Below are 26,882 nucleotides of genomic sequence, written 5' to 3' on the forward strand. Positions count from 1 at the left end.
ATATCTATATATCTTCATCCTGTGATTCATCCTGTGATTCTGTATTATGTAAGGAAAATATAAAAACTAAGTGCCTTACTTAATGGGTGTTACATAATGTTTATATCCCAGTTCAATGTAATCCTCCAGAGCAAAACTATACATGAAAAATGCAAAAATAATCTAGGACAGAGTCTTGAACATAAAATCCACAAAGCAACAGAGACCTGCAGTAGCCAAAGTGTTAGCATAGCAGTGTCCTCTTTATTGCTGTGCTGTGTCTCGGGCAGTGGCTGCACGCCACATGGCAGGGTGAAGTAATATGTTAGAGAATGCCTTCGCTGAATCATCCCCCGTGGCACATTTGTGAGACTGCCATCTTCACACCTTCCTTAGACACACACAAACACACACACACACACACACACACACACACACACACCCCTCTGACTTTAAGCAGATGGCAGAGTTAGTGTGGGCAACGCTCCACAGGCCAGAGCAGTGAGTGTATCCTCGCAATAATGAGGCGTGTGTCACAAACAGCTGCTCTTGTGTGCAGCCAGTTACGTACTGTACATGTCTGTATTCACACGCTATCTAACGGTGTTTACATCTATGTGTGTGTGTGTGTTTGTCCTCCAGATTCTGTTTGTGCTTGTGTATTAATCAGTTTCCAGTTTGCTGTGCTCTATATCTCAGTGGGAGGGGGAAGCTGATACTAAAGAATGAATCACACAACAGAAAACTAAACAGCTGAACCTATTGTTTGACTAACATAACAACTGAGGGGAGGATATTAAATCAGTCTTTTGACCATCTTTTAGGTGGTGATTAGAGTTTCAGAGAGGTTGTATGACCAAACGTTGCCCTCTTTTTTGACTCTTTGCATTGTGCGTTTTGTTTGCACCCAGTTACGTTTCTTTATGATTTACTTAAAAAAAAACTACTTCTTTATATACGGTTAGATTCCTTTTTCTGTCACTGAAAATAGATCAAATGCATCTTTGTAATTTGGAGCCTATATTTTGTACATACAAAAGTCTTATTTTTAAATTAAGTAATAGGGTCATCCTACCTCAAGTGACTAAGCATTTCATTGGCCATATTAAATCTTCTTTGATAATCAATTTGTTCTCAGAGCAGTGGCTTGTTGATCTCATGGTAGTAATTAATTTGGATTTCTTCATGGCCCCACATTTTAATTTATCTCTGTGTTAATTGTGTTTCTTCCTAGCTTGTCATTTGGTTTGTTACAGTAGTGCTAACTGCAGCGAACGCCATCTCAGTGTGAAATTCATTTTGAAATGTAATGTATAAAGTTATTCAGCCTTGCTCTCTCTATCTCACGCTGCCTCAGCATCTCCCTCAGTTACATCCTACCCTACCTGTCTCTCTGTTAGTGTCTCTCTATGAATCCTTAATGACTCTCTCTGCTGGGGACGAGACAGAAATTAAAACTAAATCTAGTCAGGCTTAGGAGCACACCTTTTTACATGTTTAATGGTTAGTGCCCAAGCTAACACAAGCAGCTGAGTCAGAAAGTCCACTTATCTTAGGGACTATATGTTAACAGGATAAACATAGTATGTAGAACCTGCACTATTTTCTAACCAGAAATATTGGTTTAATGTGTTGTTAATGATGTGGGCAGGTTCTTGTGGTGTAAAATGAATAACTTAAAGAAAGATATCATATTTTAGTCAGGTGTATTAATTTCAGTCAGCTTACCGCTGTGGTCTATTGTCTCACCAACTATCAGATGGATTTCATGAAATGTACAGATATTCATGGTCCCCAGAAGATGAAGCCTAATGACTTTAATGATCACCCGACCTTTTCTCTAACGCCCCCATGAGGTTGATATTTGTGATTGTAGGTAAAATGTCACGATAACTACTGGATGAATTGCCACAACATTTTGTACAGACAATTATGATCCCCTCAGGAGGAACTGTCCTAATGTTGGTGATCCTTGAATACTTTTTTTTTATTAAGTGCCATCAAGTTAACATTTTAATTTGTCCAATAATCCCTAAACAGACGCTGTACAAACCAAGACAGTAAACACTTAACAGTATATCCTAAACTACAGCATGTTGGCATTGTCATTGTAAGCTTGTTAGATTGCTAACGTCTGCATTAATCCCAAAGTACCGCTGTGCAGCCTCACAGAGCAGCTATCATGGCTGTAGTCTCTTAGTCTTGTTCAGTCTTTTTGGTATACAGTTGTCAGTGCAGGAAAATGTATTATTTTACAATATAACTTAGGCATCTGGCTTTACTGTGTTAGTTAATCTATACAGTATTTCTAAGCCTATAATGGGACTCACAGTCTGATGAATAATGGACAGACTATTAAAATGATGAAAAGGATCGGTAGAATTATCCATTGTAACTGTGTGACTAGTCTATACCCGCGATGTTCCACTTCCAAGACTGTTCAGGTGCTGCTGGAAATTCAGCCGGATGTTTTTCATTTTGGCCGCATGTCCGTTACCTTTGGCTTTGTGTTGGCATTTTAAACTCCAGTGGATTCATGAGGACTATGGTTACCTGCTCCTCAGATCTCTGCAGGGTAAATCCAGACAGCTAGCTAGACTACCTGTCCAATCTGAGTTTTTGATTTCACAACTAAAACAACCTTTGAACGTACACATGTCCCCCCCCCCCCCCAACAAGTTCCTTCCCGGGGCTACTTGGCAGCGGCACCATGGCTAAATCCGGCGCTTAGTACCGCCCCAGACGAGTGTGATTGGTTTAAAGAAATGCCAATAAAGCAGAGTATGAATGCATGAATATGTAGTATGTATGCCATAATGGAATGCCGTGTGGACTAGTCAGACCCTTGTCCAAAGCTCTGTGGAGGAAGGTCTGGCACTGCGAGACTACTGTGGAACTAACAATTTGAATGATGTCCTCTGTCCTGTAGGAGGAGAAGGAGCAGCTGATCGAGTACCGGAGTACAGTGGCGAGCCTGGTGGGCCGGGCCAAGACAGTGGTCCAGCTCCGCCCCCGCAACGCAGAGAGCACCCTGGGAGCCACAACACCCATCAAAGCCATTTGCGACTACAGACAGATAGAGGTATGGGACCTACCACACTGTGTATTGCACTTCATGAACATGTGGGTGGGCATGTTTTAGTTGTTGTAAGTTTCTGATACTGAAATCGAGTAAATGTAGTTGAGCTAAAAAAAAAAAAAAGCCACTCTTGGTTTTTCTACCTTAGCTCTCAGATACCTGCGTTAATGAATGTAAGGAACCATTTGACTTCCAGGACGAGGTTGTGACCGTATGCAGAATGAGCTCACCACTGACCTCACCACTCTATTGTTTTAACCCTCACCACCAACCGTCTCCTCTCTGCCCTGCACTTCCTCTCCGAGCCCCCTTTCACATCCAAATTATGGCTGTTCTATTTTAGCTTCTTCTTCCATGCTGTGAAATTGAGGGGGTTTTGCCTTTAGATTGATGAGCACGTCTACACAAACTCTTTTCTCAGCCTAGGAGGTCCATTTTGATAAATAGACTACTGCAGTGGATTTTCTTTTTTAGTAACTGCTCCAACTCTTTTCACTTCATTTTAACTGGCAAGTACAAATTTGGATCTGAATAAACATAATAATCATGATCCAGAATGTATCACTGACATAGTTCTCACAACAGAGGATCTTTGCCTTTATTCTCTTTGGAAGAATATGTGACTGAATCTTTGTAAAAGCCTAAAAGTAGCCACTTGAAAGTAAAGAAATGAATAATGAGATGAGAAAGTAAGTTGTGCACTGACTCCCCTAGGTGCCACTTTTATGTAACACACATGGAAACACGTGAAGTCTCTCTCATATCCTCTAACTCTGATCTGTGATGTCCTCCGGGAATCTAAAAGCCAATAAATTATACATCTGTCTCATCCCCTTTGCGGGCTCGGTTGAAAACCAGCACCTATAGCACTCCAGCAGCATGAGCACTCTGCAGCCCCGTGTGCTGCTATTTTTAGTGTTCAAGTCCTCAGGGTCAGTTTGTTCATTGAAGCATACTGTGTGTGAGGTGTTGCATTCAGGTGAAGAAGGAAGGTGGTTAGGCCTTCCACCCCGTTTCTGATCTCAAAAAAAAATGGAAAGAAAAGGAATTTGCAAGCCAATACAGAGCTGGAAGTAATCTTCAACAAAGTAGTGTTTGATATTCACTGAACCTCTGGACAAACCGTTCACATGACCAAAAGTAATTTTTCTCTCTTTCACTTTCCTGTGTCTCCTCCTTTCTCTCCATACCCTTGTACCTTTTTGCCTTCCCCTTCACTCCCTCCTACTTCTCCTCCTCTTCCTCATCCTCTTCCCTTCCTCTCCTCTGTCGGCTGGGCTGGCAAGACAAACGTTCAGGTATAGCTGCCTATATTCTCCCTCTCTCACCTCAGATTCTTACACTGCACACACACTGCACTGCCCTGGTTGCCCCTCTCTTATCAGCTGATGTCAGGTTCACTGCTGGTGAGGTAGCGTGAGGTCACTGTGAGTTTAATACCTGCCCTGGTAGGTCTCTTGGAATTAGTTAAACAGTATGTGTGTATATATTGGGTCTGTTTATCTTCCATTCATTGGATTTTCTTCCTTGAAACTAAAATTTTAATGGAAAACTCCATTCTTGCTTAGAACAAAATGCTAAAGTGTGGTTATTTTGTTCATATGAACGCTGTGGAGTTATTACAGATGTTTGGATTACCAGGTTTGGAAACAATCCTACACAGTCACCCCTGAATAATCCTTCTGCAAATAGTACAATACTAATAATATTGGTGTAGCCTAATTTCTATCTGCAGCTGTGCAGAAATACTGGGCTTTAACAGAGTGAATTGACATGCCCTAAAATAAATAAAATGTTGATTTAGATTTTAAATGTCAATGTTGTGACGCTTCCAACTGTTCAGCACAGTCTTAATACTATAGTTTTCATACTGACCGCACAAGAGTGTAAAGGTGAGGGTGAAATGGACTCCTTCAGGAACCTCTCAGTAGTTTAGCAACAGCATCAGCGTGGATACGAGCAGGTGGCAATCAGTGAGCTAAACTGAATTTAGCACGTACCTCTGAGGCTCATTCAGTCAGAGTCACAGCTTTAAGCTTGAATTTACATTCCATGTTTTTACTGTATGTGCATAGCTTTGCATTATTGATGATGTGTGTGTGCAGGGAAGGGGTGAGAGAGGGTGGTGGGTGGGGGAGGCAGTACAGCGGTAGCTTTTTTTATACGCAGCCCTAAAACCCTTCCCCACAGTCATTGCTTTGCCTTGTGTTTACTTTAGAACTGAACTTTCTGTCCTGTGCTGGGCTTCTTAAAATCACAGTTTATTTTCCTTGTTGGTAAATGTATTAAAACCCAGCCCAGGTATCAGTAAACCTCACTTTGAGTTTGGAGAATATTTGCTTTCTGTCCACATGGCATCGTTCATGTGTCCAGGTCTCTAATGTCACATCATTTTAGGGCTTTGGCTAACTTCATGAAATTCATGAATGTTTGTATTTTTTCTTTTTTTGCATTTGTTGCTCTGCTTTTGGTTTACATGTTTTCACTTCTCTACTCCCTGATTCTTCCTCTTTTTCATCTGACCATTTTTCCGTCTATTCTGTCTTCTAACCTCCATCATCTTTCTTCTATTTATTTTCTCTTTTACTTTTCATTTTGTTCTCCATGTTGTCTTCATCTGTTCCTCTTTACTCCCTTTTCTCACTCCTAACACCTGTCCACCTTTCCATCACCTCCATTCCCTCTTTTTTCCTTATTCCCCCTCCATTCGTGCTCAATCTATCCCTTTCTCTCTTTTTCTACCTGTGCATCCATCCTGCACCCCTTTCCTCCGCTCAGATCACAATAACCCGAGGCGAGGAGTGTGTGCTGGAGGACAACTCTCAGAGGACCAAGTGGAAGGTGATCAGTACGACGGGGAACGAGGCCATGGTGCCCTCGGTGTGTTTCACCGTCCCACCTCCGAACCACGAGGCCATGGACACGGCCAGCAAGTGAGACCCACACGTGAAACATAACACCGAGCACCATTTTCTTTTCTTTTTATGCAAAAAACAGAACAACAAACGTTGGTGTGGAGGTTTTTCAGGGATTCCATGGGGTCTTAAAAAGTCCAACATTTCAAGTATTGTGTTGTAGGTCTTACATATTTTCAACTGGTCTTAATTTTTCTGCGTCGATGTAATAGCACCTCTGAATCTCAGTGAAATGTCCCTGCAGCACTTTAGTATGCTATTATGATTTAATTTTTTTATTCTGTAGTATTGTAGCTCTTTCTGTCGCTAGTCCAAATATAAGCCACTGTATTACGACTGCAAATTAGACCAACATGCAACTTATTTTGCAGCCAATCTAGACACCAGTCCTAGAGTGACAATAAGGAAATAATCAGGTAATTGTTTCAGACAGTGTTTCTGGCCTCTGACATCTGACTTTCTTTTCTTTCTTTTTTATCATGTGACAAAGGTCTTAAATTTCATTTATAATGGTGTAAAAAAAGTCTTGTAGTTGACTTGATGAAACCTGTAGAAACTCTGTTTTTGGTGAGAAGTTTGTTTCCAAATTACTTGTTAAGATATAGTAAGGACAAGTGTGTACTTTTCATTCTTGTCACACAATAACCACAAAAAATACGGATTGTCACATTTTTTGAAGAAAGAATCAACACTAAATTTAACTTTGAAAAACAAAATGAAGAAAACCAAAGACTAACTGAGTTTCCTACAATATTTTAGAAATCTAACAGTTCTTATCAGTCAAAATGGTGTAATTTTGTCAACAAGTGGCTTAATATATAGATAATATACAAACAGTGGTAATCATATGTATGACTGTATAATATGAGTGTCATTTTTACCAGTAAAGTACATTTTTCAAAGCAGTTGACGTTTCAGAATCAAAACTTTTGACTCTTTTAAAAATGTCTCACCACGGTTGTGTTTGTGTGTGAACAGGGCCGAGCAGCTGTACCAGAAGGTCATGTCTCTGTGGCATCAGCTGCATGTGAACATGAAGAGTGTGGTGTCCTGGCACTACCTGCTCAAAGACATCAGGACTGTCTCCGGATGGAACCTGGACACGGTGAGACTTGTTTTTGTCTTTGTATTCAGTCGTTTTTTATAATCTGTCCTGTATCTGTCCTCTTCTGCTGCGTCGTACTGACCTTCTCCCCCCGTGCATTCTCACCCATCAGGTTCGATGTCAGACTCCATCAGAGCGGCAGCAGGTCTTGGATCACCTGGAGTCCCAGTTGGCCGACTTCCTGTCAGACAGCAAAGAGAGCTCCATGTTCACAGCAGTCGAAAGACGAGAGCTGGAAAAGGACGTTCAGCAGGCCCAGCAGCACTGTCAGGACCTGCTGCTCAACATGGAGACCGGTGAGACAAATTTACACTTACTGATGCCAACATACCTCCTAAACATATTGGCAATTACCATTGGTAGTGTTTTCTTTAGCGTTGTGGAAGACTCAGGTGCACATATTCTGAGGGGTTGTTGACAAGGCTTTGATCATGTGGACGCTCAGACAGTTTTGTTGTCATTACTTAGAATTTTTCATGGTGGAGACAGAAACAACGCACTACAGCTTTAAAGACAAGATTATCTCAAGAAGTCCAACTACAATCATTCAATCGGAGAAAAGTCTTTAAGTTACATTTATTCGGTTTAGGTGCTGCCCAAAACGCCTCGGGTGCGGCACCTAAATCTTATAACGACAGGGAAAACCTTGTTGAATGTAAAATAAATGTATTCATGTAATGTAAGTACAAATTTGAGATACTTGTGCTTTACTTGAGTTTTTTTCTTTTCATGTCATGCACTTTAGGCTTTTACTCCGCTACTTGTCAAAAGGAAAAATTGTAAAACATGCAAATGGATAAGTGTTAGTGTGCATGCCAAAAATAACCCTTCATTCTTCTTGTCTCTCTCCTCTCTCTCCAGTGGAGAAGGATGAGTCGGTCTCTCGTTCGTACCTTTCAGAGCTGCAGAACATTACCCTTCGTCTAAATGAGGCCGAGCAGAGACTGATGAGGGGAATACAAACTCCGGCTCCCAGCCGGCTGTCAGGTCACAGTTCTGACAACACTGACCAGATAGCAGAGCATGAGGTCAGTTGTAGCCCCATCTGCTGGTTGTGACGGGCGACAGCACCTCTTTATGTCGTTAATATTGAGTTTTACTGGTTAATGTTCTTTATTAAATTTGGGCTATAAAGAGTTTTTTTGTTTTGTTTTTAACTTACTTTAATTCACTTTCTTGTCCAGAAGCTGCAGTCGGAGCTGGACACCCTGCGCTCCGGTTTGGGTGACGTGTCCCGGCGCTGCGTCAGTTTCTTCGAGGAGAAGCCGACATCCTCCAGCATTCCCGTCCTCCGGTCGGAACTCAACCAGGCTGTAGAGAAGACAGACAAACTGCACAACCTCTCGTCTGTATACCTAGAGAAGTGAGTACGCTTTTTCTCCCTCTGTTTATCGGTTAACTCAAAAATACACATGACTGTTTCACTCACAACATGTCTCTTTACTTTTGATCCTCCTCAGGTTAAAAACGGTAGACATCCTGATGCGTATCCTGGATGAAGCGGAGAGCCAGGTCAGGAAGAACGAGAGCAGACTAAGTGAAGAGGACATTGTTCCTGCTGACACAACAGCCATTCAAAACCTCAGAGAACAGCTAGGGGTAAGGGACACATTGTCACATAAACTGCTTTCAAGGCTCATGTTGTGAAATGATTTGCCTCTAACCTTTCGCTCTGCATCCTTTCCCGTTTTATCTCTCTCCAGAAGTGGCAGGCGGAGCTTGTCGAGCAGGAGGGCATCTTCCAGACTCTGCAGTCAGAGTTATGTCGGGCCAAAGAAGCGGGGTCTCAGCTCAGCAGGCTCCACCCGGACCGCAGCCCCGAGATGGAGCGCTACCAGGAGAGAGTCAGTCAGATGGAAGAGAGGTGGAGCGGGGTGAAGAGACAGATGGAGACACGGTAAGCAAGATAGGGTTAAGATGAGAAAAAAGAGAAAATATTTAGAGAAGAGAGGGGTGAATGGAGGAGGATTAATCTCCTCTAATCACCCAGGCGTCCAATCCCGGAGGAATAGGTGCCTGGGTAGCTCACATGGTAGAGCATGCGCCCATGTACAGAGGCTCAGTGGCTCTGGGTTCGGCTCAGACCTGCGTCCCTTTGCTGCGTCTCATTGCCCCTCTTTCTGTCCCCATTCATTTCTAAGCTGTCCTGTCAAAAAAAGGCCTAAAATGCTAAAAAGAAATCTTTAAAAATTACAGAGGATAAATGTACTGCAAGGTTGTTTTAGCTCTGTTTGCTGATCTCTAATTATTTAGGGAAATGTATAAAGACAGAACATGTAACAATCCATTGTCTTGCTTAAAAACATACTTCACATACAATGCTAAACTGGTTTTATTTTGTTTTAAATGTTCTGAAAGTCTTTCCTGTTTAATTGCAGACACGCCGATCTAGAAGCTCTGGGCTCGGCTCTGCAGAAGTACAGAGATGGTCATTCTGCGCTGATCAACTGGATCGAAGAAACGACCGAGAGACAAGAAAACACACAGCCTGGACAGACAGACAGCCGACTGCTGTCTGAACAACTGGCCCAGCAGACGGTTAGTAATACTGACTTCATGGACTTTGATCTCTAGATAAACAGACTAAACGGATGGTTAATTTGTGATAATAATAAAAAATGCTATGGATCGATTCTAAATGCAACATACACATTGTATCTGACACAAATATAATGATGCATATTATTTTTGGCTGATTTCCCATTTTAGGCATTAGTAGTTGAGATTGAACAGAATCAGGCCAAACTAGACGAGTGCCAGACTCACTCCAAACAGTACTGCACCTCTGTGAAGGTAAGGGACTGTTTCTGTTTGCTTGTTTTTCATATACTGTATGGCATTTGTGAAATTGTGTTGGCGTATTTTTTAGGTCAGCTTTGTGTGGAACTATTTCACCATGATGGTCCAAATCATCTGCTAGTCATTGCATTGTTCTGTATTACAAACATGCAAGAATAGATGTAAATATAAATGCATTTGATATGTGTCGGTTTACAAACTAGTATTACATTTTAAAACGCTTAAATAATCACGTTTGTATTATTATTGCACAGCTACTTTTTTAACTTATTTAAACCACGACTGTATCCTGTAGGATTACGAACTGCAGCTGATGACCTACAGAGCCTTTGTAGAATCTACACACAAGTCAGCTGTCAAAAGGAGGAGGATGCACTCTTCCTCTGACGCCATCACTCAAGAGGTGAGTAGAGAGGCTGCTACGCTCTTTTGATTAATACCACTAATACATTTTTGAATAATGAATCTACATGCAGTTCATCGCTAATGTCTTGTGATTGTTTCCGGATGTTTCTCTGCAGTTCATGGACTTGCGCACACGCTACACAGCCTTGGTCACCCTGACAACCCAGCATGTAAAGTACATCAGTGATGCACTGAGAAGACTAGAAGAAGAAGAGGTCGGGCATTGTTTTAAATATATCACTCTCTTGCTTGATATTTGAATTTGTGGTTAGATTAAGTAATTTCTCATTTAATGTCTGTGATTGTCTAAACAAAGTGATCAGTTTAATAATTATTATTTAAATCTGCAGAAAGAGGTGGAGGAGGAGAAGCAGGCCAGGGTGGGGCAGGTTTCTGACCTGCTGGGCTGGGTTAAAGGCCTCCAGGGACGGACTGGGGGGCCCAACGCCGAGTCTTCTCTTGCTGCTCAACAGGTACAACTGAAATCTAATATGTTTTGGTGGGACACATTGCATTTACAGCCAAGTTGCCTTTGAGCATCAAAGTGGTCCAGTGGAATGTCTGTAAATAATAAATATATTTAAGTTCATTTGTTATGAATCTTGAACAATCCACTTTAAAAGAGAATAAAACACCAAACACATTCATATACAAACGAATCCATTACATTTCAGTATCATATTATTACAGAAAAAAAAAATGTTATTCATATACAGCATTCAAAAATTGTACGTTATACAACAACTTACAATAAAACAACAACATTCACTGTGTTACTTACATTCTCATTCATACATTCAGGTCACCTTTCTGTAAAGTATAGTTTTTATGAATCTGTTTTTGAACTGTAAACTATTATGGGTCTGTTTTCATGGATTAGACCCTTGGTCACCCCACAAACTATAAATATATAATAAATAAATATATGAGGATAATGTTAGTAATAAATTAAATGGGATATGATGTTTAATTAAAATGTTGAAATGGCAATTGATGGCTGGTGGTTGTACTGTATTAATGCACATCATGCATGCATGTTCTTCCTAAGGCCATCAGTGAACAGCTGGCAGCCAAGAAAGATGAAGTCGCTGAAGCCAAAAGAAGTACTAAGGTCTTCCTGCTATCAAAACAGGCCAGCAAGTAAGTTTAGATCACATGAACGTACGTTGCACAGACATGCTGTTTGACTTTACCTGTGTCCTAGAGTCAAGCACAGAGAGACACACATAGACTCACACTCACTGTACAAACAGTGTGTTCTCATTGAGCTGCATGTCATGGAAATCCTAAATTATTTAGAAATATTTTAGGTTTATTCCAATTTTTAAAAGTTGGGGGAATTGACCAAAACCTTGATGGAAGGTGGGAAGTATAAAGAGAATCTTTCACTGGACAAGTTTACCGTAATATGCATGTACTGAAATGTATGTTCTAGTGTGCTATTCTACCAAATGGTGTGTTTTAGCTTTTCTAGAGCATTTTCCATGGGTAAGCGGAGTGCAAATGATTTAACCTTCTGGAAAAACAGTAGTAACAAACCATTTTTGGGTCTGGAAAGCTCTCCAGTTTAAAAACCATTGACATGTTAAGTCCCTTGGGAAACCAGCATATTAGCATCACACACTCAGACACACATTTAACACATGAACTTTGCCTTCTCTAACCTTCCCTGTTGTGTACCCTCCAGGTTGTCCCCAGAAGAGCGTGCTCATGTAGAGGCTCAGCTGGGCGAGCTGACGGCCACCTACAACCAGCTGTGTGACAGCTCCACCCAGCAGCTGCAGCAGCTGGAGCAGCAACTGGCCAAAGAGGAGGAAAGAAAGGTAAATTGGTTGGAGGGACGAGTTGAGATGGAGAGGGGGTACTGCAGATTTGTGACAAAAAAATATGTTCTGGTTTTGCAAGCTTGTCAAAATGTAATTGTGAAAAATGTTGCTTTGAGTCTGAATACGCCTGCAAGCCAAGCGCAAGTTCATGTGTGAGCCAGCCAGACTGTGTATGTGTGTGTGTGTGTGTGTGTGTGTGTGCGTGTTGTACAGCATGTTGTGTATTCACGGCGTGTACATTTTTGACAAACATCACCACTATTGACGAATCTCACTCATTGACTTGGTTTGGTATTAAAAAAACACATCACAGACCCTTTTCAGACGTGTATTCAGATGACATAAAAAAAACCTTTTTCTATTTTTGGCACTTCTGTTTGACTTCCTTTCCCAGTCGAGGAGAAGTTACAAATAAAGAACAATTTGATAATCTAAAAGATGCTCTAGTCTTTATCATAAAACACTTGTGGAGCCAACGTTTTAGTTGCAACACTAAGTAGTAAGTGGGTAAATGCAAATAATAGAACAGCTAGAACAGTCTGGTAAGTTCAGAAAATGACGTAACTTTACTATAATGCAGCCTGTAAAACCAGGAAAAGACACCACTTATGCCGTATTAGGTGCTCTACTTGAAGTAGAAATTTGGGCACAGAAGGGCAAAGAACAATTCAATGGATGACACAGTCTGAACTGGGCCTTAGCATGGAGTGTTCCATTTTCACGTTGTTTGCCTAAAAGCCTGCAGTCATTTCATTAACTATCCCCACAAGTCATCTTCATCATCATTGTCATTATTATCAGAAAACACATCTGCTGAACTGCTAACATGGTTAATACTTGGCCTTAGTGGTGTTGCACTAGGGCAGCGCTGCCCAAGTCATGCTAGCAGTTAGCTAGACACTTTAGAGCTTTCATAGTTTTTCATAGATCCATTGTTTGAAACAATCATTTACAAAATAGATGCACATTTTACTGTTGTCTTTGTAGCTACAAATAGTATTGTGTTACTTTTCTTTATGTAGTGGTAAAATAATGCCATTGCATAAAGTAAACACGTTACATTTCAGTATTTATTTTTACTCTTTATCAAGGTTAACCCATGTACACATGTACAGTCAGGAATCACACAGTCAGCTCTCACTTGGTCATAAAATTGTTCCTCTCCTTGCATAATGTAATATGGTACATTGGTCAAAAAAGATTGGGTGTGTGTGAGAATTTCAGGTTTCAAGCAATCCTTAATGATAATTCTTATGTCTTGACAAGTGCACCTCAGAAGCGATTCCTATGTGAATGTTGTATGTTGTTACAGGGAACGTTATATGACTAAAACAATACTCACTGAAGCATAGACGTTTTTGAAAGTCACTTTTAGAGGTTTAGAGTGCAAGTGCACCAGAGGCCAGCTAAGCAAAAAAAAAAAACTTCACCATTTTTGAGCATGTTGTGTCCAGATCACAAGAGTTTGTCTGAGTGAGAATGTTTGTGTTTGTTCTAATGCATACTATTAATGTGTGAAACTTTAAACCAGCGTTTTGCTTGAAAACCACTAACAGCAGCCTAAGGAGAATTGTGGACATCCAAGCTCTGAGCCAAGAATCAGAATGAGGGATTGAAAACAAAGCAGGGCATTTATAAAACCACCTCATCTGCAAAACCAGCTTAGTTTAGGTGGAAACCATGAGGTGTCTCACAAGACAACACTATCACACATTGAGTGTTTACAATCTTGTAATACATCGTACATTTGCAAGACAATAATCTGTAATTCATCATGATACATGGTCATATAAACAATTTGGCCCACAACTTGTCAGTTTCTATTTAAGGGTTTCATAGTTAAATTTTCTGAGCCTATGGCAGTTTAAAGTTTAGTGAGCAGGGGTATGTAGTGTCAGTGCAGTGTCTGGAGTCAGAATGAAGAGTGGCATGCAGAATCCTAACAACCAGCTTCTCACCTGTCGCGCCTCGCTCTGCCGAGCCATAAACTGGCCCATTAGTGTGTGTGTGCCACGGGACAAGCCCGTACGGTAAGTAGCGCTCGCTTTCTTTCTTACCAACTAGAGATTTTTTTCTCCTCTTTTTCTGATTTCTTCTGTGATCTTTTTATGTCTTTGCTTACTTTTATCTAGGGCTTTTCTTCCTTTTTCTTACTAGTTGCTTTGTTGCATGCTTAGTGCTTGTTTTAAAATAGCAGTGGTAAGTATTAAAGTGCTATTTCGTATAAAGATATGGAAATATGGGGATAATCTAATCAAAAATACTTTATTTATCAATAACTAACAGGCCAACACTTATCCCACTTATGTCCGTTAATATGTTTTTGTGGCAATTGGTTGTGGTTTTTTTCTTCTTTTCTGATTCTACCATCTGATTCTGCCCATAATATGCTATAATAGTATAATATAATATGATAACATAGTAACATCAAATGATTAATTCACTGTCTTAAAGTGCTATACAACATTGGTCTTTAATTTTACCTGAACCAAAGTTAGCTTTAATTTCTTTTTTTTCTTTTTTTTGTAGAACCAAATTGCCATTGCTGGAGTAATTGACCTGGGAACAGTGGAAACATTCCCAGTGTTCCGAGCAGCCCAACGTGGTCTTATTGACCAGGACACCTGCCATGTACTACTGGAGGCCCAGCTCATTATGGGTGGGCTCCTCCAGCCTAACTCCCCTCACAGTCTTTCACTGGAACAAGGTCTAGCTCAAGGCCTAATTGACACTCACACCAGACAGTCCCTTTCTGAGCTAGAGAATGCCTTGCTTCTGGTGGAAAATACTAAGTCTACAGATGACCAAAACCAAAATGTGTTGCCAATGGCTACAGCCATTGAATTCGGGATCATTAGAGAGGAGGTGGGGCTACGTATTTTAGAACTTCAAATGAACACTGGAGGCCTGAAAAACTCGATGGGAAAAGTTATGAGTTTGGAGCAAGCAGACAACATGGGACTTTTGTCTCCCAGAACCCTCAACAAACTACAGTCAGGAAAACAACATAGAGAGTTGATTGATCCAAACACAGCTGAAAAATTAAACATATATGAGTTACAACAGCGCTGTGTCCTCGACGAAATCTCCGGTCTCCTTCTCCTCCCTGTCAAACAGCAACCTGGAGGAACTGTCTGCCTCCTGTCTGGAAGAAAAGTTGGCATATTCCGCGCAGTCCAGGAAGGTCTCATTGACCGGAAAGTTACTGTACGACTTCTTGAAGCTCAGCTCTTTGCCGGTGGTATTGCTGACCCACGGTCTGGCCACCGTTTGACAGTTGATGAGGCTTTTCGTCATGGACTTATGGACCAGGATCTAGCATGTGCCATGTTAGCACGACAGCTGCACAATGGTGGAATTCTAGACCCTTCCAGTGGAGAACGCCTGGATTTGGAAGAGAGTATTCGTAGGGATCTTCTCTCCCCACATTTGGCTCTGTTGGTCCTTGAATCTCTTTGGGCTTTCATGGGCATACTCTGGCCTGAATCTGGGGATCTCCTGCCCATTGTTGAAGCTCTTCAACAGGGAGTTATCTCAGGAGAGCTATCAAGGGACATTCTAAGGCAGCGACATGCCATTGGGGCTCTATACAACCCAGAAACCCTCCAGGTGCTGCCCCTAAACCAGTCTGCTGAAAAGGTCCTTGAGCCCAGTGTGGTCAATTTTCTCAAAGACATCCACATCCCAGATGTTCTTTCCAGCATGAACCAGTCAGGCACCCCATCTCTAAACCGCTTGAGCTGGGGTTCCACCAGCTCCTCTCCACCATCTTCATCTTCTCCAGCAGGCTTTTTCCGGGATGCAACACCAACACATGGAATGGATCCTGAACAGCACGCAAAACACAATATGCTGTTTCATCTCATGACTCAAAGCTATGTGGATGCTCATTCTGGAAAACGATTGGTGGTGCTAGATCCTGAGTTGCTGAAGTTGGTCAAAGCTACTGAACTGGTGGCTGGAGACTCTGTATATGGAGACCAAGTTAAGTCACAAAGCAGTTTGACCACAGATGAGCGGGGGGAGTTGCAAATGGTGAGGGAGTTTAGTTTGACAGATAAAGAAATGAGTGACAAACAAACTGAGGTTGAACAAGAAAGTTCCGATATCGTTACACTATGCAAAGAATTTGACCTAGTAGATGGGTGTGATGGTGCAAAGGACAACAATTTGCTGCACAAACCATCTGTAACTGTAGAAAGTGATTTAGCCTTTGCAGCAAAAGATAAAATTGGTTTGGATAAAGATGCAAAAGTAAAAGCTCAAAAGAAAGAAATAACCAGTCATCAAAGTTTAATGGCTTCAGCTAAAAATCTTGAAGGCCCAAATAAGCTGGTAGCAACTGAATCCAAGCCCAGGGATATTGGTGGCCAGGAGACTCAAAGTAAAACCAAAACAGTAGATAGAACTGCTACAACTCCCCTCTCAATGTTAAAAGAACCCATCCAACTGGATGCAAAATGTAATGATGTTGAATCAATGCAGTCTGATGAGAGGAAAGATATAAACCATTCCCAGAGTGAATCAGAAAGGCCCAAACAAAAGATGCTTATAACAGAGACTGACTCAGAGTACACTAAACCTCAGACGAATATCCTTGAATCATCAGTGGAAAAGGAAGGGGAAGATGCTGAATTTGCGAGGTTAGTACATGAGCTCAAACACGGAGGTCTGATGACAGAGGAAGGGGAAAAGCTGCTCCCCGATGAGGCAGTAGCCCAGGGTATCCTCCCCGGCCACACTGCAGTTAAAATAATGGCTCAGGCAGGTTTGTTTGGGGGTTTCCTAGATGCCAGCTGTGGTGAATCACTTAGCGTGGGGGATGTTATGCGGGAGGGTTTACTAGATGAAGATCTAATGTGGAGTGTCCTGAAGTCAGATAAAACCCTTGCAGGGGTAGTGGATGTAGAGAAAAAGCAGATCTGCGGGGTAAGGGAGGCAGCTCAGGCAGGGTTGATCGACCCTGACACCGCTGCTCGACTTCTAGAAGCCCAGGTGGCGTCTGGAGGGATTGTTGACCTGCGTAGGGATAAGAAAGTCTCTGTCACTCTAGCGGCAAACCTGGGACTGATAGAGGAAGATCAAAGGGATGAACTGGTGATACTAGAGAAAGCATACAAAGGAAAGTATACAGATTCAAAAACAGCACTCACTAAAGCCAGTTTACAGCTACAGATGGAAGGTGTAATTGACCCAGAGTCCAAGTCTCCCGTTCCTCTGGAGCAAGCAATTGGGAAAGGGTTAATTAGATCTGAGGAGGCTTATCAGGTGTTGGCAAGGCAGGTGGCTGAGGGTGGTATAATACATCATGCTTCAGGGATGAGGCTGTCAGTTCCTGAAGCTGTAGATAGAGGACTAGTGGACCGGTCTATTGCTCCTGGGCTGGAAGAACTAGAGTGGGTCTACAAAGGAAAAGTTAGCTCTTCATCTCGCCCAGAAGCGTTTGTTTTCCAAGCATCAACAGGAGCCATTTTAGACCCTGACTCTGGATGTAAACTGACATTGACAGAGGCAGTTTCTAAGGGTCTTCTGGATGAGAATATTGCCAGTGAAACCATGGCTTCCTCTACTGTAACACAAGGACCAATTGACCCCGAAACTGCACGCATTGTTTCTTATTCTGAGCTTGTAAATCAGGGTAAGATAGATATAGAAACAGGCAAACGCTTCTTGGAGGTGAAAACATTCAGAGGTGTTCAGGATAAGCAAACAAAGGACAACTTGACCCTTCCTGAGGCAGTTGCATCAAAGCAAGTGGACCCAGTTCCAGCATTGAGGCTGCTTCAAAGCCAGGCTGACAGTGGAGGGATCATTGATATTAGTACTGGAGAAAGGCTACCCCTGTCTGAAGCCTGTGAAAGAGGGTTAGTTGAAGATAATATGGTCAGGGTTATAGCCAACAACCAGTTTTTGAAAGGAGGCTTAGTTGATCCGACCACTGGACAACATGTCTCAAGTCTTGATGATGCCATTGCAAAAGGACTGATCTCCAGTGACATAGCTTCAGAAATCCAGGAGAGATTTTCTTCTGCAGAGATGGAGGGTGAGGAAGGGAGCTCTACACCTGTTGCCTCATCAGATGGTACATACAGCCCAGCTGTTACATTGTCAGTTTCAAGCCCAGACAGTCCAGCTAACTGGTCAGACGTAAACACTGAGGGGCCTTCAAGATCTCTACTTTCAAAGAAAGGTTTAGGAATCACACAGGACAATGGAGCAACTTTAACATCTGTAATATCAGATGAGTCACTGTTTTATGACAGTACTACGGAAGAGGACAAAGTAAAAGCGCCAGAGTCAGAAAAGGCTTTGATTGAGCCAGAACAATCCATAGACCTCTTGTGTAAGTTTGCTACTAATGTTGAGAAACGAATTCAGGAAGCCATACAAGAGATAGAACCAGAGGCAGACATTAGTCAGTCAGAGGCTCTTCCTAAGCATAAGTTTGATAAGAGAAAGCAAATAGGTGCTAATGAGACTGATGAAAAACAAAAGGGGGAAGTTTACAAAGATGCTGTTGGAGAATCCGGTCAGGTAAATGTCTATGATATTGACAAAGATTCACAGGAAATGGTCAGACAAGGAGCTGCTAATTTAAAATCTGATGGGGAACATGTGAAGGTTGGGAAAAATGAGTGTAGACCCAGCGATGACAGCAAACTAATGGTTCAGCCTGATTTTGAAGATGGAAACCTGACAGTTTTTTTGGCAGCAGAGATTAGAGATGACAGAGAAAGCAAAGGTAGCACGGAATTGTCAAAATTGAGTGAAGAGAACTATAGAAAGAGTGATGTGACAGCCCAGAGAGATGATGCTGTAGATGAGAAGGGTAATAGAGTGGAGAAAGAGAAACCTCTAAAGATTGAGATCAAATCTAGCATTGCCTCTGAGCAGTCAGACCAGTTATTGACCTCTCCATCCAAAGAGACAGAAAGCAAAAGCAAGAAGAAGAGGAAGAATAAAAAGAATGGAAAGGGTAAAGAAGCAGAGGGAGAGCCACACCCTCCAGATATAAAACATCCATCTCAAATTGATCAAGCTGATGCACATATTGAAGGGCAGCTTGAGGCCATTGACGTTGTCACAGATGAGATTGCATCACAAAACAAATACGAGAAATCACAGATTCATGGTCAGGCATCTTCCACAGGACCTCGCAGAGAAGAAAATGAAGCAAAGATGGACAGGAAAATTGAGGCCAAAAATGACTTGGTAAAACAGGGACAAGAAGCTGTTCCTGCCACTCTCAAATTCACAGAACATACTATCGAACCAGAGAACGATGCACTAAGAGTTGCTTTATTGAAGGATACAGAAAAGGTTGATAAGAGTGAGACGGTAAAAAGAGAGAAGAAAGATAACATTGAAGTGAAGGCTTCTGTCTCTCAGCAACCAGGAAAGCCAGAGAACAGTCAGGAGGTAAAGAAAAAGAAGGAGCCAGAATTCCCTCATAAATCTACTTTACCAAACAATGAGAAAGCAGCCTTGCTACTGAAAGCCAAAGAGAGCATTCTTAAAAAGGTGTTTGAAAAAGGGATGAGCGACAAGCAGGCTGCTGAGGAGCTGCAGGCATTGCGCAAGGAGGTGGGGAAAAATGAGAGTCAAGGTTCCACTGTGAAGGCACAAACTCTGCCTGCGAAGGCTGATGGAGGGAGGAATCAAGATGTCAAAGATGATGGTGTCAAGCGATCAAGCGGTTCACCAAAAGATAGTGAGGAAGAGGTGAGATTCAAAGAAAACGAAATGATATTCATGAGGGTCATACAAGACAGGACTGTAGAGAAACTTTCGGCCGAGGAGGACATGAAGACCAAACTATCGGAGACTTATTTGATTCAGACAGACGAGAACGGGAGGTTTGGAAAGGAAGACATTGAAAAAGCTCCATCAGTCCTGCCTAAAGAAACTCAGCAGAGTAAACGAAGAAAGAGGAACAAGAAGACCAAGACTTTAAATGTGACCAACAAAAGTGAGCCTGATCCTGAGAAATTACCAACTGATGAAAAAGTTGATTCTGAGGTGACAACAACACAAATGACCACAGAATCTACAATGGCAGAATCAGCTTTCTCTGATAGTCAGTCAGCCAGTGGTGTCATCAGACCTTCAGTTGGTGAGATGACAAATGCAATGGAGACCTCTGTAATTAATTTTAAAGGAGCTGAGACTAGTCAACAAAGGCCACCATATTCATGTAAATCAGAAGAGGGCAATTCTCACATTGAGGAACCCTTACAATTAGCAGGGCTTTCATCTATTGGGAAAGAAAAATCCCATTCGGAAACAACAAATGCTGGCGAATTTACTAGCATTGCTCACGAGGCTGTCACATGCAAATCGGATATCCAACCCACAGCTCCATCTATGGCTCCCGGCACACAACCAGATAAAACAGCTGGAAAGAAAAAGAAGAAAAGGCACCAACCACCTGAAGATAGAAGTGCCAGTGTTCCCGAATCAGACTCTTTAAAAGACCAACAGCAACATATTGAGTCTCCAGAATCAGTACATTCGCTTTCAGAAGATACATCAACTGAGTCTGAATCGCTTGGAGTTCCCGAGTCGGATACAGCCTCTGAGAGTTGGGGTGAGGGAGAGGATGATCTCATTGAGAGTCGAGAAATTGTGTCAAACAAAGAGGGGACGACATCCACGACTGGCAAGGTAAGAAGTAGTACATCATTTGTAAAGGGTACAGATGTATTTACTATAAATCTGCTGCATGCATGCAAACACATGTTATTATGTTTCATAGTTTTTTTTTCCTATTCCCACAGTCATCACTGATGCGTCAGGAGTGCTTAGAGCATGACCAGCAAATTGTAGCCCTGGTCTCCATGGTAAGACATGTTGAGGTCCGACTCAAACAGCAGCAACAGCAGTCTGTTGGCCGCAGCCTCATTGCCTTGGATGACATCATCAGACACACAGAGGTGAAAGAATATACATATTTAACTGATACGCTGTTATATTAAAGTGACGCCAGCCCAGACCTATGTAGTCATTATGATGCTTATTATTGCAGTTTCAGTTGTTGATTTGGTTTCCAGTGTGAGACACAAAAGCGGATTTAAGGATTAGTCTCTTAACAAACAGCATCAAGAAAACTTTTGTTTTCTTTACCTTATCCGTCCTTCAGACTCTGGACCTTGAATTGCGTGACTTGGAGCCTGCGATCAACAAGGAAGTAAAGGCTGCTGGAGAGCTGGTGAAGCCCCAACCCAAAGACGTTCCTCCGCAGCTCCTATTGGCCCTGGAGAAGGATGGGCGGAGCTTGGCTCGAGGGTATGATGCTGCCAGAGCGCTTTCTGAGGACATTCTGCAAAGTCTACGAGACCATAGGGACTCATATAAGGTAAGAGAAGCAGTTTAGGAGAAAAAAAACAACAAGAAAGGCGCTAATTTGTTTTAGAAGTGGTATAGAACCATTATTCACATTAAAGGAATTGGCAGACATTTTTTAGAGATTAATTATAACATTTGGGGTCCAGAAAATTCCTTTTTTTCCTCAGTGTAGATGTTTGAATTTGAATCACTCTGTCATTGCTGTCTCAGGAGGCAGTAACAGCTGAGCAGAAGTCACTGGGAGGACAAGTGGAGAGTCTGCTCTCTTGGTTAAGGGAGACGGAGGCTCAGATGGATGGAGGTATGGCTGGGATGGAAAAAATGGAGACCGCAGAGAAAGATGACAATGGTGATCAGCTCACACAGCAGCTGAATCTCTGCCAGGCAAGTTGTCCAAACTGAAGAAAAAATGTTTCGATAATAACCCCTTTTTAAAGAATGCATAAGAGTGTATTAGATTCAACATTTTGACATTTTGTAACACTTCATAGTCATAGTTCAGTTTTGAACACACGCCAGACTATTAATTAGTGCTAACTTTAACAAAGATAAGCGGCTTTCACACCGCCACCCTGGAACTCGCCGCCTCCAGTCATTTTAATGAGGGGAAGGCAGCAGAGGGGAAGTAGGTTTGATCACAGCGGGAGGGTATGAAACGGGTACTGCCCAAGTGAACATGCTAAGATTATGCTCTTTTCTCCCCATGCTGTACTTCTGGCAGTAACCGCCAGGCGGTAGGAACCACTTTTAAAAATGCTTTGCTTTTTTGAGAAATGCTCTTGCAGGTAGAAGGTTGTCAGGGCGGTTGCTGCACAGTGGTGGAAACCAACTTTTTCTTTCTCTTTCCTTTAAGGAGCTCCAGTCCTCTCTGATGGCTCGCTCCAGTGAGGTCAACAACACTGCCTTTGACATTCAGGTGTTCATCTCGGAGCGGGCCCAGGACCTGGCCCCTGAGCAGAGCAGGCAGCTTCTGGGGAAGCTCCAGCAGCTCCAGAGGACCTTCCACTTAGCGTCAGGCAAAGCCCAGGCCTGGGCAGATGCCCTCTCTGCGCAGAAAGAGAGGGAGGAGGAATGGCAGCGCAGAGAAAGAGTGAAAGAAGAGGAGAAGGACAAAGAAAGGCAGAGTGCAAGGGAGAGAGAGGTTTGGAAAAAGATGATTGAGTCGGATTGGTTTGAAATTTTAGGCTATTTCTCACTAATACATTTTTAATGCATTAAGCTTCCATATTTTATATTTCCCAGCTTTATTTGTCATGCTGTGAACTGTTGCTATGCTTTCTTTCTAAAGACCCAGTACTGTTTTTTAAGCACTAACATTCGATAAAATCATATCAAACTCCTTAAGGACTAGAAACTGGCAAAGCCTGATGTAAACAAGCTCATCTTTATCACAATTTAGTATGCAGTGCCATTACACATCACCTCAAATCTATTCTCATCATTTCCTAGCTTGATAGCAACCCACTGCTGCTCTTGTTGCAAAAGCTTTGCCACTCTACATGGACAGTATCACCACCCTCACTACTGCTACACAAGCTTTCTATCCAAGCGTGTTTGCTACTCCGCATGTCTCTGTAACATGTGTTTTATTAACCTGTTTGCCTTGCTGTTCCAGATTGCCACTGAAGGAAACCGCTTGTGTCACGGCGGTAAAGGCTAGAGAGATTTGATAGCAGAAAAGCCTCGCTGGCTACAACGCTTTACTGTTTTTTTCCTCTTGTCTCACCTGAATACAGTGGAGAAATGGGAAAAACAGCAAATAAACATAAAATATTTGTTTGATTTTTTTCTCTTTATTGTTGCTTGACCAACCTATTGGTGTGTGTGTGTGTGTGTGTGAGCGTGAACTCTGGACACAAAATGCTCAAAGCTTGGCAAAGTGTGCTCAACACAAGAATGTTGTTTAGGGGCAAATGTGAAATTAGTGTGCCCTTATTTGAAGAAGTATGAAATCAAACCAAAAAGGATTTGTTCCTGTTTCTTCTTCCAGTTCAATTGTTACTCATGCAATTATCAGTTTCCTCACATTGTCTTTCTTTGTGGTTTTTTTTTCTTCCTTCTCTCATTCATTTTTCTCAGGTGGTTCAACAACAGAAAGCTGAATGCTCTCAGAAACTAGAAGGCCTTACTATGTGGCTGGCTGGAGCTGCCAGCTTGCTGGCCAGTCAGATAGGTGGAGCAGAGTCAGGTGACGTCAACGTCTTGCAAGAGAAGCAGAAAAGACTCAAGGTATAAAACTGTCATCTCCACATCTCGAATGTAGGCCTCATGAAATGAATAATAAAAACACCTGAATAACTGGAAGTCTTTTAAATATTTATATGTACATTCAGCTTACTCTTATTTGATTTTATAATCTAATATTGACATCTTAACTCACTGTATTTAGTTGCCTATAGCCTTGTTCATCGTCACTGTCTCACGCCCATCCAGAGTTGGTGATACTTGCATGTGTTGTTTGCTAGGTAAACAACTTTATTTCTCTGACCAAGTCAAATTTCCCCTCGCTCTGCAGGAAGCACAGAAGGACCTCAAGACCAAAGGGGAGGGCATCGCCGAGGCTATCCGCTCTGCGGAGGAGCTCCTGGCAGACCGAGGAGAAAGTCTGAGCCCAGCGGAGAGGGAGAACCTCCAGGGGGCGCTAACAAGGATGAAGGAGCAGTACAGTGCCCTGACAGATTCAGCAAACACGTCCCTGTCAGAGCTGGACACAGCCATCAACACAACTGTACAGCAGAACACACAAAGGGTAAGAAGATGAGTGGTTCTAGGGACATATCGTACAGTTTTTCGTTTTTATCCTTTACTTTTTGTGTGATTTTCTTTTCTTGTATTCCAACTTTTTTTTCCTCTCCTTCAGGCAAAGGCTGTGGAGGATCTCCAGGAGACACAAGGCCAGATAGACTCTCTGCTGAATGAGTTGTCCTCCTTTAACCAATCAGGCGGTAGAGGAGCTGGCTCTGGAGAGGCCCAAGATTTTACTGATGCTCCATTCTCACAGCCAGAGGGTGCTTTAATGTCACGCACAGAGATGTTGCAGGTTAGAAGCCCTACTTTATGTACTACTTATGTAGCACATTTTGACTCAAGCATCTTACAACGTTACCAAGTACCTATAACTTTAGGCCTCTCTCCCAGACGGAGCTTCAGCAGCTCCAGTCTCAGCAGGCACAGATAATCCAGATCACACAGTCAACTCGCTCCCTCCTGGACCAACCGGACTCCACTGTTCCTCCAGAAGAGAAGCAGCGTCTCCGAGCTGCCCTGGATCAGCTGCAGGCCCAGCACCAGGACAAGCTGCAGAGCTGCCAGGTACTCAAAACAAATACTGATGTGTATGTTAAGTCTAAATTAGTCTATATCCACGACACTCAGCTTCCGGGATTGCTCTGGTGTCTCCGGAAAATCCTCTGGATGTCCCTCTTTTCAGCCGGTTGTCCATTACCTTCCTCTTACTTTGTGTTGTAATTTTATACCCTGGTGGATTCATGAGGATTATGGTTATCTGCTAAATGAGTCCATTACATTCTCACTTTTTTTCTTGTTTTTTTCTTATAAATTAGTTAACTGTTATTGTTGTAACTATTTCTTCTAGGACCGTCTGAGGAAGTCCGAGGCTCTGAAAGATGAGCTGACAAAGTTCCTCCAAGAACATGGGAGTCTGGGTACCTGGCTGGAACAAAATGAACAGGAGCTCTGTTCCTTAGGGGAAGGAGAAACCGATGCACAAGGGCTGAAGGGCAGGCTGGAAGAGCACAGAAAGGTACGCACGTTAATAACGTAATGGAAATTTCTCTATGCACTGTTTTATGTTGTTATTTCACCTTTTTTAATACGTACATGTGCACGTCCTAGCCTACTCACAAACACGAGTGTGTGTTTATCATTAACATTTAACAGGCTCCAGATTTTCCACAAGAGGGGTAATGTCAGAACAAATTCACACAACTTATAACACAGCAAAGAAAAAGCAGCAGCAGCACTTTAGACTAGCCGATAGAGAGAGACATGTTGATGTTGCCACCCAGGAAAAAAATTAATCGCAGCACATAATAATATGGTTTTGCAAAGAAAGTAGGAGCAGATTCCCTGGGACAGTGTGAACTCTGTTCTTAATATTGATTAACAAAAATGCTACAGACAAAAACTTAAATTTTTTACAGTTTAAAATGTAGGCGAAAAATCTCAGACACATACTCACTTAGCAGCTATACAAAATATTCAAAACAGCAGTTTTAAAGGTCACATGACGTGATGCTCTTTAGATTCTTTTATATAGGCCTTAGTGGTACCCTTATACCATAACTTCTGTCTCTTTCCCAAAATTCAGCCTTGTGCAGAATTACAGCCACTAGATTCAGTCCCACAATGAGCTTTCCCTAGGATGTGCCATTTCTGAGTCTGTAGCTTTTGAGGAAGAGAGAGTTGGGGGGGGGGGGTGCGACCTTGACCAACTGCCACTTTGCTCGTTTAAAACCCATTGTAGCTGAGTAAAAACAAACCCTGACCAACTTTGCTTTTTCACCTTTAATTACCCATGGAGACTGAGTTTCCATGCTCATGTTCATCCATCCATACGCCCTGACATTCTCTGATTTACACTCACACATTCTCGTCTGGGAACCACCTGGAAACTCTACTGAAGCAAATTTTGCGGTAATTTTCTTGTTTAAAGTCCCTTGATATTAGCCTGGTCCCACCAGACTCTCGTACATTAAGCAAAAGGAAAATTGAGCGGAAGTACGTAAAAGGGCAAATATCACATTTGCAATGTTTTATATCCTTTCCCAGGTAATTTGGAAATGGGTTAGATCATGCTTTCCATTAACGCTCATTAAAATGTATATTTTTTTCCTGAACATACTGCACATACTGTAAGTGCAGGAATATGTTCCCAACTGACCTGTAAATGTCTCTGTATTTCCAGCTTGCTGAAGATGTCATTTGCCACAAGGCAGACCTGCGGTTTGTTTCCATCTCCGGTCAAAAGGTTCTGGACTCAGTACAAGGAGCTCTGGAGCAAGTTGGTGGTTCAGACCCAACTCTGGACAACACCAAGCAGCTGGTAACTGACAAACTGCAAGATGCTAACCACAGATACACAACCCTACACACCAAGGTGAGGGATACTAGAAGACATTCTGAGAAAGTGTAAATAAATGTGCTTAATTAATTACTGCTTGCCTTTTGTCTTGAAACAAACTTTGACATTCTTTTCGTGCAGTCAACAGAGTTGGGCGGCCGTTTGTCCGGCCTGTTGGAGAGGTACCAGCAGTACCAGGATGAGGTCGTCTCCCTCCACTCCTGGCTCAGCACTCAGGAACAGAACCAAAGCATAGCCAAGCCCAGTGGGGAGACAGACCCCCACAACCTAGAAAACACACTACGACAAGTACAGGTAAAGCACAGACTAAACACATTGAGATAAG

At 42.3% G+C, this 26,882-nt stretch overlaps 1 protein-coding gene across 20 annotated transcripts in view; it reads left to right on the top strand.

Annotated features, from left to right (window-relative positions):
- Nucleotides 1-26,882, top strand: part of macf1a (microtubule actin crosslinking factor 1a) — a 117,346-nt gene that overhangs the window by 17,938 nt on the left and 72,526 nt on the right. For 18 of the 20 annotated variants that reach the window (XM_034892001.1, XM_034892000.1, XM_034891999.1 and 15 more), the window contains exons 17-44: nucleotides 2,909-3,061; nucleotides 4,345-4,356; nucleotides 5,837-5,991; nucleotides 6,952-7,078; nucleotides 7,191-7,374; nucleotides 7,940-8,106; nucleotides 8,263-8,441; nucleotides 8,539-8,677; nucleotides 8,782-8,975; nucleotides 9,457-9,616; nucleotides 9,788-9,871; nucleotides 10,173-10,280; nucleotides 10,399-10,497; nucleotides 10,633-10,755; nucleotides 11,331-11,422; nucleotides 11,970-12,105; nucleotides 14,638-20,772; nucleotides 20,886-21,041; nucleotides 21,248-21,463; nucleotides 21,664-21,837; nucleotides 22,307-22,594; nucleotides 23,533-23,682; nucleotides 23,969-24,202; nucleotides 24,314-24,493; nucleotides 24,592-24,765; nucleotides 25,049-25,216; nucleotides 26,381-26,572; nucleotides 26,678-26,851. In XM_034892001.1, coding sequence (XP_034747892.1) covers nucleotides 2,909-3,061; nucleotides 4,345-4,356; nucleotides 5,837-5,991; nucleotides 6,952-7,078; nucleotides 7,191-7,374; nucleotides 7,940-8,106; nucleotides 8,263-8,441; nucleotides 8,539-8,677; nucleotides 8,782-8,975; nucleotides 9,457-9,616; nucleotides 9,788-9,871; nucleotides 10,173-10,280; nucleotides 10,399-10,497; nucleotides 10,633-10,755; nucleotides 11,331-11,422; nucleotides 11,970-12,105; nucleotides 14,638-20,772; nucleotides 20,886-21,041; nucleotides 21,248-21,463; nucleotides 21,664-21,837; nucleotides 22,307-22,594; nucleotides 23,533-23,682; nucleotides 23,969-24,202; nucleotides 24,314-24,493; nucleotides 24,592-24,765; nucleotides 25,049-25,216; nucleotides 26,381-26,572; nucleotides 26,678-26,851 — 10,353 coding nt within the window. The remainder of the gene's footprint in view (nucleotides 1-2,908; nucleotides 3,062-4,344; nucleotides 4,357-5,836; nucleotides 5,992-6,951; nucleotides 7,079-7,190; nucleotides 7,375-7,939; nucleotides 8,107-8,262; nucleotides 8,442-8,538; nucleotides 8,678-8,781; nucleotides 8,976-9,456; nucleotides 9,617-9,787; nucleotides 9,872-10,172; nucleotides 10,281-10,398; nucleotides 10,498-10,632; nucleotides 10,756-11,330; nucleotides 11,423-11,969; nucleotides 12,106-14,637; nucleotides 20,773-20,885; nucleotides 21,042-21,247; nucleotides 21,464-21,663; nucleotides 21,838-22,306; nucleotides 22,595-23,532; nucleotides 23,683-23,968; nucleotides 24,203-24,313; nucleotides 24,494-24,591; nucleotides 24,766-25,048; nucleotides 25,217-26,380; nucleotides 26,573-26,677; nucleotides 26,852-26,882) is intronic. The other 2 variants (XM_034891986.1, XM_034892002.1) reach the window with 2 other exon arrangements.

The sequence above is a fragment of the Etheostoma cragini genome, chromosome 14, assembly GCF_013103735.1.
Source record: "Etheostoma cragini isolate CJK2018 chromosome 14, CSU_Ecrag_1.0, whole genome shotgun sequence".
In the NCBI taxonomy this organism is placed as follows: Eukaryota; Metazoa; Chordata; class Actinopteri; order Perciformes; family Percidae; genus Etheostoma; species Etheostoma cragini.